At 39.2% G+C, this 12318-nt stretch overlaps 1 protein-coding gene across 2 annotated transcripts in view; it reads right to left on the reverse strand.

Moving 5' to 3' along the window:
* The window catches only part of PRDM10 (PR/SET domain 10), a 97808-nt gene that overhangs the window by 47119 nt on the left and 38371 nt on the right, over positions 1–12318 (reverse strand). The window contains exons 4-5 of one of the 2 annotated variants that reach the window (XM_082628376.1): positions 11482–11541; positions 3950–4021 (exon numbers count right to left, since the gene is read on the reverse strand). In XM_082628376.1, coding sequence (XP_082484502.1) covers positions 3950–4021; positions 11482–11541 — 132 coding nt within the window. The remainder of the gene's footprint in view (positions 1–3949; positions 4022–11481; positions 11542–12318) is intronic. The other variant, XM_082628377.1, reaches the window with a different exon arrangement.

The following is a 12318-nucleotide window of genomic DNA, read 5'->3' on the forward strand; positions in this document are numbered from 1 at the left end:
CTTATTTCCATCTACGGGCTGTAATAAGGAATCTGTTTTCCCTTTCGCTGTTTCTGCCCAACATCTGGGCTCCACCAGTGCCAGCGGGAGTTTCACATCCCACAAGCCCCTGCCCATGTGCTGGGGACTCTCGTGCTGATCCCAGCCGTCACCTCAAGTCCCACTTCCTTGCTCTCTCAGCCTCTCCAAACCTGCATGAGGGGCCTGCCCTGTCTCCCCGGAGACTTCAAATATGAAAGTAACAAACCCTTCCAAACCCTCCTGGAGCATGTGTGGTATCATCAGCCTCAGTTTGGTTGGGGTGGGGACCCTCCTGCCTTTGCAGGTGGCCACACCATAATGCAGGTAAAGATCTGACCCACCTTCAACCACGTGGCTTTAAAATGGAACACGTGGTGCAAGACGCAGTTGGTAAAATTCAGTGGGTACCAGCTCTCCTTTCACACACTTCAGAGAGGCCGAGGTTTGTAAGTAACAAGGAAGGAGATGCCTATTTTGTTCATCACACTGAAATTAGTCTCTTGCAAATAAGACACTGTTTGGCTCATGGATTTGATTAATGCAACTTGACCAAATACACCAGAAGAAAAGAATGGTACCTTAAAAGTTCTCACCTCCTAAATAAGCAGCCTTGGGATATATACCACTCAGATCCCTCTGTGCAAGCGCATTTCTCCTGCCCCGTTAGCACCATTACTCATACTCAAGCCACGCCCTCTCCCTGTTCAACAAGTAAGATGTGTTTTGAGTGCCTACTCCCTTTTTTTCCTTTGTCTTTCCTCGCCTAGAATGCTCTTCCCTTGGCAACCGTCTAAACCCTGTCCTCGTTGTCCGCTTTCTCTGGGAACAGCGTCCGCTCTCTGCTCTGACCTTCTGCAGCCCCTGGAGTCACAGAATCCCACCCAGCAACACCGTCCAGCCTGGGCTTCACGTTTCCTCATGGCGCCCAGCAGGCAGCCCGGATGGCTCTGGAACAGCTCAGGGATGTTCCCATGGAGTCAAGACCTCCCCAACTTCCCTCTCGAGTTGCACCAAGTAAGTGCCCCCTCTGTGCCACATGAAGACCGTTCCTCCAGTACTTCAAGACCAAAGCCCCTAATGCACTGACCCACTGCTCACAGTCCTGCTGTGTCCATTCACCCCTCAGCGGATCCCCATCAGCTTGCACCAGCGTTTGCTGGAGACCGCCACGTCCTAGTGCTCCCCATTTGGAACTGGCAGGTCACTGGGTCCTCTTGTCCGTTCAAAGAGTGCTACTGAACCCTTTTTCTCCTGCTCAGGACTTACATAGCTGATTTTTACTTAAATGGCCATGTATCTCTAGTATATTTCATTTTATTGTCTTTTCTGTTCTTTCAGTCTGCCAAGATCTTTCAGAATCTTGGTTCTGACATGTCACACCTTAGCTGTTCCTCGTAGCTTTGTCTCCATTGCCAATTCGTGTGCATTTTCCTGGTAGCCCAGCTTGCCTCTCTAACTTGTACCTCACGCAAGCAGACCACAGGCTTTGGAGTCAGACAGATTTGGATTAAGATGCTGGCAGGTTAACTTACTTCTCTAAACCTGTGTTTCTTTATCTGTAAAATGGGCATGGTAATAATACCTCATAGGTTGTTGTGAGGATTAAGTGGAGCAATGTGTATATGAGGCCAGTAGTAGAGTGTCTGGCATTTAGTAAGTGCTTAAGATTAATAATAATAGATTATTATTATTATCGTAAGTTCTTTAAGGACCAAGGTGACAGCATGTATTTCCTTCACAACCTTAAAAGGCTGCTGGCCACATAGCAGGTATCCAGTGAAGATTAGTCTGTGGAAATACATTTGGCCCTTTGGGAAATGACATTCTGCAGCTCTTCAGAGAAACATCCTTTCTCAGTTGTGCATCTAAGAACCTCTCAAACTCTGTAAAGAAACAATATTACAGAATCTGACCTGCCAAGGCAGTTAAAGGTCACTGCCCAACATGGGAAACCCTCAGGCTGAAGCAAGCAGATAAAATCAGTTACCTCAGATAGCACACGCGTGTTTTAACGTGCATTCACTTAACCCAGGAGCCAGACCCTTGCATGACATTCCATCGGTAGCTCAGGGCCTTTCAGGAGTGTAGACAGGAGAACAAGATTCTGGGAGATGCTTCTGCTTCAACTTCAATGACAACAATAAAATGCCCACTGACATGAGGCGTCAACAAGCAAAAGAACAGGGACTTCTGGCGACAGCACTGCATCTGCCACCCCCTCTGCACCCTGATCTGGTCGGCTCCCACTTGCTGTCTCAGAGCGCAGCTTCGATATCACCCTTTACCCTAAGCCACTCAAAGCTTATGCCAGCCTTAGTGATGAATGTTATCACACACTGAACAAACCAAAGCATATATCCACCTCCACTCCTCATAAATTCTTTACCTCTTTGCAGAGCCAACCTGAAAGAATGGATTCAGCAATTGGGAGTTACTCCCATGAAGCTGAGCTGTATTTTTCCCCAACAGATGCTGCTAGAAAGACTGCGGTCAGGCAAGTTACTGCTGGCTTCTCGCCACTGCTGAGAAAGCTGACATCAAAACAGACCGACAACCTCCTCGTCCCTGGGCTGGAACTCTCCTCAAAGGCTGTGGCAAGGAAAAGGCTTGCAGCCTTCAGCATTTCCTAGAGGGACTGATGCTAAAGCACAGGTGGAACATATACCAGAATCATGCAAGTTACCGTCGAAAAGGGATGGAAAGCAGGGAGGATAATCATTTGTAGGTAAGAACTGTGTATTTCAGATACATTGGACCTTAACACACAGTAGGCACGCATTACAGATTTGTTTCATTAATAATTCAAATTCAACTGACATTTACTGCGTGCCAGGCATGTATCTAAATTCCTCTGAGGCCAGATCACTTTAGCACCCAGCTCCTAAGTGGCAGAGATGAAATCCACATTCTGACTCTGCCCTGCTTTTCTACTACATCACAATGGCCCCTGCGGACTTGAGCCGATTCAAGACGGTAAACAGCACATACACCGTGAGTACCTGAGCACCGAGCAACGAGGTAACACACCTGCTCCTGAGGCAACAGCCAGGCAGCGGGGCGGGGAGCCACGGTGCCAACTTCACTTAGAGGAAAAGATTAGTATCAAAAATAGTTTACGCCCGTGCATTTTGTCACACACAATAAAGCATGGTGAGAGGAAAAGGAATTTGTTAAACTCGTCGTATACTTTCTCCTTCCCACTTAACATCACTCTCGGTAATTATTTCTGAAACGACATAATGCATTTCAGTATACAATTTATCCGAGAGTGAAACATGAAACTACACTGGACAGCAGCAAACACAACAGAATGCTTCTGGTTCCTACTGAGACCAATTATGAGGGCAGCATATTTTCCTCTCAGTGTGTGGGGAGCCACACATGTTCCTTTTCAGAAACAAAGCAGAGACTGTGCTTCTAGGTCTGGAGAGTCCCTTGCCTTCCTTACAGACAAGGGAATGCGTATATGAAAAAGGCTTCAAATGGATTTTGCCACCACTACAGACAATTGAAAAAACAGGAACCTCTTTGCTAAGGATTAAAAAAAAAAGCACCCATCATCTATGTTAAACCCTCACTCTAACTTTCTATCCAGAATCTATCCAGGTCATGGAATAAACTGATAATCACTGAGGTGTTATAGCCGGAAATAAAAACCGTGCCGGTTGAAAGGAAACTGCAATAAAGACGGATGCTAAGGCAATGGCTGTACTGCCTGTTATGCCGGGTTCACAGAGCTGTCTGAGAACAACTCTTCTTTTGTACAAAACATAAACAAGCAGATTGTTTCTGGAGACTGGAGATGATGAAGGGCCCTCTGAGGTGCAAATGGCAACAAAACCTCTAATTAAAATGATACCTTAAAATTAAAGCAACAAAATACCACTTTCCTTATCAGATTGGCAAAATATTCAAAGAATGCAAATACCCAATGTGGCAAGGGCGTGTGGAAATGGGCGATCTCATACACTGTTGGTGGGAATGTAAACTTTTTCAGCATCTGAAAAGCAATTTAGAAAGTCCTATCAAAATGGCTTTCCCATTTATAATGACAAATTTCAAAACTATATCAAATAGAGAGAATAGTATAATACATGTTATGTACCCACCACTCGGCTTCAACATTTATCAACTCAGAGCTCACCTTCTTTCAACTCTTCTCCCGCCCACTTTCCCCCTCACTCGATTGTTTTGAAGCAAGCTTCAAACTTTATATATTTTCATCTCTAAGTAGTTCAGTAGATATCTCTACAAGAAAAGGACTTTTATATTTTATTTATTATCATACCTAAAAAATAATCATTCCTTAACATCAACAAATATCCAGTTATTGTTAGGATCTCCCCAATTGTCTCATAATTTTTTTTACAGTTGGTTTGTTCAAATTAGGACCCAAACAAGGTCCACGTGCTGCATCTGACTGCTGCTATGTCTCTGAAGTCTCCTTTAATCTGTAAATTCCATTTCTCTTCTTTTCCTCCGCAATCCGTCTGCTTCCCGCAGTCTAGATGGTGCTAACTGCATCCCTGTGTGTCTTGTAACTTGATCCATTTTGTTTACTGTGCTTCCTATTAGTTGGCAGTGAAATCTAGAGACTCGATCAGATTCAGGTTCAATTTTGGGGGAGGAATACCTCTTAGGTGGAAAAATACAGTGCTGTATGTCAAGAGGAGGTACACAACACCAGGAACCCTGTAATGAATGTTCTCTCTTTTTAGTGATATTGACAGTGCTCAGAGGGGTAAGTTGATCCATTCATTACAAAGTGCCTCCTCAGCTTCTTTCTGATGATAGGAGATGAAAAATGGTGAGACTCTAAGCCAGTCGTCCCCTCTTTCTTTATTAGTTGGATGCCTCTATAATGAAACTTCCCTCATCAAGTGATTGTTTACCTGAGGACACTCGGGGGGAAAGGCTGGATTCTTTCCGGCCATTTACCACTTTTCCTAATAATGTGGTGGCCCCCTAGCAGCCTCAGAAAGTGACCAAAGAGTTATTTCTTTTCATATCAGTATGAACTTGTGGATTTTAAATATATTTAATGTGTTTCAATCTACTGTAGATATTTTTCCTTTTTTATGAGTCAAATTGTCCCATTTTGGCCCCTTCAAGTTAGATCTTGAGTTCCTTCCCAGGACCCCAGAAGAGAAGTTTTTACTCGCTTCCTTGCATTCTGATAAGACAAGATGTTTCAGGCACATCTTGTTCATTTTCTGCCCCAGGGCTAGAATCTGTCATTTTTCTAAGTAGCCCTGATTTCTTTTATTGGAAAACTGTATTTAGAGGCTACATCATTGCTACTGGACTGATGACTTCATCTAAACCTTTTCAGTGGCCAGAACTAGAAAACATGTTTTTTAAGAGAAAAAAAAAGTCATGCGTTCATACTGATATTCTAATTCAAATTTAGGATTCTAACTTTTTATTTAAAGTGTTTGATTTTTATATTTGTATCTTTTTTCACTTTCACAAAAATCTTGGTTCTTAAATAATTTAAAATGTGAATACCTTTAGTCTCTATCATTTCTCTTTGGGGAATTTATTCTAAGGAAATAATCTGATATGACATCTGTGAGAATGTTCTTTATAGTAGCAAAAAAGAAAGAAAGAACCTACATATAAAACAACAGATGGAAAATATAAATAATATTACATCCCCCAAATAGAATACTATACAGCCAACAAAAATGATGATGTAGCTTTTCAGGATGTTATTAAAAGAAAAAAATATCATCAAGATGAAAGCTACTTTAAAAGAAAAAAAATATCAAATACACTGGCTAAAATACAGTGAACTATTGAATAAACATATAAAATCCCAAACAAAATATTAGCAGACCAAATCCAAATCCAGACATATATAGAAAGGATCAAATAGAGTTTATTACAGAATGCGAGGCTGGATTAACTTTTAAATATCAATTAATATAATCCACCTTATTAACAGTAAAGAGAAAAATCTCAACAGATTCAAAAGGAGCATTTGATAAAAATCAACATCCATGAATAATAATCAACATCAATCAATAATAAACATGCATTAAAAACTATAAATAAAGGGAGCTTTCTGAATCAATGTGTTCTTTTTATAAAAATCCTGCACTAGGGACTTCCCAGCAGTCCAGTGGTTAAGACTCTGCACTTCCACTGCAGGCAGCACGGGTTTGATCCCTGGTCGGGGAACTAAGATCCGCAAGCCAAGCCATATGGTGCAGCCAAAAAAAAGAAAAGAAAATCCTGCACTAAACATCATCCTTAATAGTAAAGTAGTGAAAGTTTGTCCTCTGCGATCAGGAAGGAAAATGAGAAATCTACAAACCTACTATAGCACCACCTCGGTTCAGTAATGTATTGGAGATCCTAGCCAGCAGACCAAGGGGGGACAAAAGAAGAAATAAAAAATAAAAGATGTAAGTGAGAAAACATAGCAAAACAGAAACAGAGTCATAGACAAAGAACAAACAGGGGGTTACCAGAGTATCGGAGGGTGGGGGAAGGAAAGAAATAGGTGAGGCAGATTAAGAGGTACAAACTTCTAGGTGCAAAATAAGTGAGTCATGGGTATGAAATGTACAGTGTGGGGAATACAGTCAGTGAGTAATATCCTTGTATGGTGACATATCATAACTAGACATCGCGGAATGTATGAAATGTATAGAAAAAAATCATTATGTTGTGTAACAGGAACTAACACAGTACTGTAGGTCAGTTATACCTCAAAAACAAACATACAAACTCATAGAAAAAGAGATGCCCCTTGTGGTTACCAGAGGTGGTGGATGGGGGAGGGGGGATTGGATGAAGGTGGTCAAAGGGTAAAACTTCCAGTTACAAGATAAATAAGTCCTAGGGATGTAATGTACAATGCAATAGATATAATGAACGCTGCTGTGTGCTATATGTGAAACTTGTTAAGAGAGTAAATGCTAAGAGTTCTCATCACCAAAAAAAAATTTTTTCTATTTGTTTAATTTTGAAGATGACAGATGTTCACTAAACTTATTGTGGCAATCACTGCACGATGTAGGTAAGTCAAATCATTATGCTGTACACCTTGAACTTATAATACAGTGCTATATGTCAATTATATCTCAATAAAACTGGAAGGAAAAAATCCAGCTTTGGATTTTTTATGCTTATATCAGAAAGAAGGAGAAAACCCAGTTTTGGATTTTTTTCCTTATATTGGAAAGAAGTAAAAATGTCAGTAATCATAGACAGCCTGACTATTTATCAAGAAAATCAGAAATAGAACTTAGAAAATAAAATTTTAAAAAATCATACCATAATTTACAATACCATCAAAAGACACCAAATATCTAGGAATAAATCTATCGAAAAACCTCTACCCAGAAGACAATTTTCAACTTTTATTGAAAACTCAAGGATACTATGATATATAAAATAGATAACCAACAAGGACCTACTGGGACTTCCCTGGTGGTGCAGTGGTTAAGAATCCACCTGCTAATACAGGGGACACGGGTTTGAGCCCTGGTCTGGGAAGATCCCACATGCTGCGGAGCAACTAAGCCCGTGCGCCACAACTACTGAGCCTGCGCTCTAGAGCCCACGAGCCACAACTGCTGAAGCCCATGTGCCTAGAGCCCGTGCTCTGCAGCAAAGAGAAGCCACCGCAATGAGAAGCCTGAGCACTGCAACAAAGAGTAGCCCCCGCTTGTCGCAACTAGAGAAAGGCCGCACGCAGCAACGAAGACCTAACGCAGCCAAACATAAATAAATAAAATAAAATAAAATAAAAACAAGGACGTACTGTGTAGCACAGGGAACTATACTCAATATCTTGTAATAACCTATAGTGGAAGAGAATGTAATAAAAGAATACATATATTTATACATGTATGTATAACTGAATCACTGTGCTGTATACCTGAAACTAATACAACATTGTAAATCAACTATATTTCAATAAAAATTTTAAAAATAAACAAACTCATGGATAGATCATATTTACAGATTGGAAGACTCAATATTATAAAGATGTCAATTATTCACAAACTGATCCCTAGATACAACAAAATGCCAGTAAGTTTCCTGCAGGACTTCAGTGGAAACTTCAGGCTGATTCTAAAATATGTATGGAAAAGCAAAGGGCCAAGAAACTCTTGAAGAAGAACAAAGTGGAGGGAGGATCACACTCCTGGATGTATTGTGGTACTTTCATAAAACTGAACACGATACAGCAATAAAAATAGAAGGGAAGAAAACCGCAGGGCCACCCAACAACATGAACAATGTGACTCTCCCAAGCAGAATGTTAAGCAAAAGAACAAGACAAAAAGGGGAGTTCCCTGGTGGTCTAGTGGTTAGGATTTGGCGCTTTCACTGCTGTGGCCTGGGTTCAGTCCCTGATCAGGAAACTGAGATCCCACAAGTTGAGTGGCAAGGCCAAAATAAAAATTAAAAAAAAAAAAAAAAAAAAGAGAGAGACAAAAAGGAAACCATACTAAGGTATTCTGTTCATATAAAGTTCAAAACCATGGAAAACCAGTCTACAGTGTCAGCAGGCAGGAGAGTGTGACCTTTGAGGAGAAAGGAAGGAGAAGTGATTAGGAGAGAGCGTGAGGATGGCTTTTAGGAGATGGTAATGTTCTATTATTTAATCTGCGTGTTGGTTACAGAATGTGTTCACTTCGTGATATATCATTGCACTATTGCTTATAAGTTTTTGCACTTTTCCACATGTATGTTATAATTTAATTAAAAAGTTTAAAAAACAGTAAGGAAATATGGGGGGCATAAAGGAAATTACACAAATAACGTGGAAAAGAATAGATATAAAAATGATCACAGAGAGAATGTTAGATACAGAAAGCAGAGTCAATATACTCACACTGATATTTCTGGAAGAGTGAACATATCAAATGAAACTGAATAGATCTTCAAAAACCTAATAGATGAAAATGTTCCCGAAACAGAGTCTTAACCTATACATGAAAAGGACACACCCTGTTCTAGGGAATTCTGATTCATATGCTGGTGAAGTCATTAGACTTCAAAGAGAAACTTCAAGGATAAAGAAACACTCAAACAGGCATTAAGATAGAAAATGAATGAGGAAAATAATCAAAATTAGACTCAAGATTTGTATAAATTAAATGCCAGGAGATAATGGAGCAAAATTCTAAGTAGCTGTGGTTACTGAACAGAACATAAATACATTAGTTACAATAATAATGCAACTAACACCAAACAGTGGGGGAGGGGAGGAGGGGGAGGAAGTGTCAGTGTGCTGATGTCAGGTCATCACAGCAAGAGCTGAGGACACAGGGGGCCGGAGCCCAAGGCCGGTTAGGAAACAGTGAGGACTCCAACCTCTTTCAGGTTCACCTCCATTCGCTTTCCTTCTATTACACTCAAGTAAATTTAAGTTTAAAGTATTTAGATTAATAATAGCATTTAGGGCACAATTTTCCCCTGCTTGTTTATCTTTGTCTGTTTTATGTCTGGGAGGAAGTCTAGAATAATAGTTACCAATTGTAAATTAATGAGGATGTTCCTGGGCAGAATTTGTTTGGGTTTTTTAATGTACTTCTCTTTTGTTTTGTATTGCTTCAACTTTTTATGAAAAAAAAATCATTACTCCAAATATTAGTGAATGAATTAATCATCTATGAAACACAAAGGCATTTCATTTTATTTTTTTTCCTGCCAAGTTGTAAAAATGAATTAAATCCATCCATTGCTTGCTTGGTGGAATCAATAAATATTCACAGAAATGGACATGATTTGTTTTATCAAGAGTAAACTTAATTAGTACAAAATTACTAAAATAAAATAGTAACTCTGCTACAGAACATTCGTGTCTCCCCAAAGTTTATATATATGTCAAAACCTAATCCCCATTGTGACAGTGTTAGGAGGTGGGGCCTCTGAGAGGTGATTAGGTCATGAGGGTAGAGCCCCCATGAATGGGATTAGTGCCCTTATACAAGACTCCAGAGAGCAGCCTCACCCTTTCTGCCATGTGAGGGCACAGCCATCTGTGAACAGGAAGAGGGCTCTCACCAGACAACAAATCTATTGGCACCTTGGTCTTGGACTTCCCAGCCTCCAGAACTGTGAGAAATAAGTTTCTGTTGTTTGTAAGCCACCCCGTGTATGGCATTCTGTTATAGCGGCCCAGATGGACTAAGACAAGTTCTCATTCAAGATGGCAGACCCACAAAATTGTAGGTCACTACCAATCAGGAATAAATTCAACCATAACTGCTACGACGAAGACTCCTAATTCTCGCTAGATTTCATAAACAATATCAACACAATTACTGTTCATTTTCCAAATTTTAAAATGCAAGTTTCCAAATCACCTACTAAAAAATTTTAAAAGCAGAAAGTGCTTACTAATGAGAATTTACTTGATAATTACTCATGACACTCAGTGGTATAGCTAAATAACAGTCATACTAGCCAACATGAAAATAAAACTATTTGGATTCACATTCCCTTGAGGGTAAGACTGACAATATCTAGTTTCTGCACCTTCCTTATCACTTCTGCAACCCGGTGGAAAATAACGAAGAAGCCCCTCAAAGTCAAGTAGGATATATTAGAAATATAGATAAAAGGAAAGAAATGTTTTAAAAGAAAACCAAGAAAAATCTCAATTCTCTGAAAGTAGAATGAGGAAGGTTGCCACTAAATATATATGTAATTTAAGCAGGAATTTTCCCCTAATATTTAAAAATAGATTGTCATACTAAGTGAGTCAGAAAGAGAAAGACAAATATCATATGATATCACTTGTATGTGGAATCTAAAATATGATACAAATGAATTTATTTACAAAACAGAAACAGATACACAAACATAGAGAACAAACTTATGGTTACCAAAGGGGAAAGGAGGGGGAGAGATAAATTAGAAGTTTGGGATTAGCAGATACAAACTACTATATATAAAATAGATAAACAACAAGGTCCTACTGTATAGCACATGGAACTATATTCAATATCCTGTGATAAACCATAATGGAAAAGAATATGAAAAAAGACTATATATATTATATATTATATATATAACTGAATCACTTTGCTGTACACCAGAAACTAACACAACATTGTATATCAACAATAATTCAATAATTTAAAAAAAAGACCAAGTACTAAAATGTTTCCCAATTTCCATAGACACTTTTGAAACTCAGGATTACTCTTTGAAACTTGAACCAATATCCAGTTGATATGCTTATTTTAATTTAATGCTTAAATTTCCCTGACAAATTATTTTTTTATTACCATGCTATTGCAATGTATACTATTCGGAGTGTGTTAGTGTCATGTCCTGCTTTGTTTTCATTAACGGACACTGAGAATATTCTAAACGCATGAGAAATAGACATCCAGAGAATGCACAGTACAGAGGGTTGCGGGCATTCCAGGGAAGGGTAACTTCAGTATTATCCACAATCAACAAAAAGGCAAAAAAGCAACTCATTACCTGCTGAGCTGTAGCATCCTGTTGGACATAAGCTACCTGGCCTGGGTCTGTAAACAGCGTCTAAACAAACAACAACAAAAACTTATCAATAGATCGTTAGACAGCTCATCTACACAGGAAAAATTATACTACTGTTAAGCACCAATTCCTGAGAGAGTTAACTACCAAATAGCTAGTAATAATCTTTCATTAACAAAGAAGATAAAGATAGTAATCTTACATTTTGCTAAAGCCTTTCATCCAGATGGCTCCAAAGAGACTGTAAAAGCTAACCATCTCTATTGGCTAACATACTTCATACTTCAGGAGTTTACTCTAAAGCAAAGCCTCTCCTTAGACTGAATGTCACAGTTAATTTAAAAGGCATGCCATGAACAAGGGGGCATGCATTCAACACATAACACTCTATCACAGGGGTAGACTTGCAATTAAATGAAAATAGTTGGAGATATACCAGCAAATAGAAGAGTACTGTATACCCAAGGATTACAACTCTTCAAATATAAATGCACACTCATTATCACAAGAGAAGTAGAAGGAAAATAAATTGAATTTAATGTTCCACAGATTCTTTTTTGGATAAAAGCCAGTAAAATCATAATTTTAAAAGTTCTGATTATAAACACATAATTTGGGTCATGGTGCAGCAAAGATAAATAGAGAAGGAAAATCTTCAAAATGATTTTAGCCAGGGTACCACAGAAAATCTCCAGTCCAGAAAAGTATTCTTTCTGAGAGACTTTTAATTTGCCCGAGGCTTTAGCAAACCTATGGGCATAAGAACTAAGGTTAAGTGTTGATTCCACAGAACTGTAAAAGAGAATTTCAGCCAGTGTC

Source organism: Mesoplodon mirus (genome assembly GCF_964341445.2).
Source record: "Mesoplodon mirus genome assembly, chromosome: 7".
Taxonomy (NCBI): Eukaryota; Metazoa; Chordata; class Mammalia; order Artiodactyla; family Ziphiidae; genus Mesoplodon; species Mesoplodon mirus.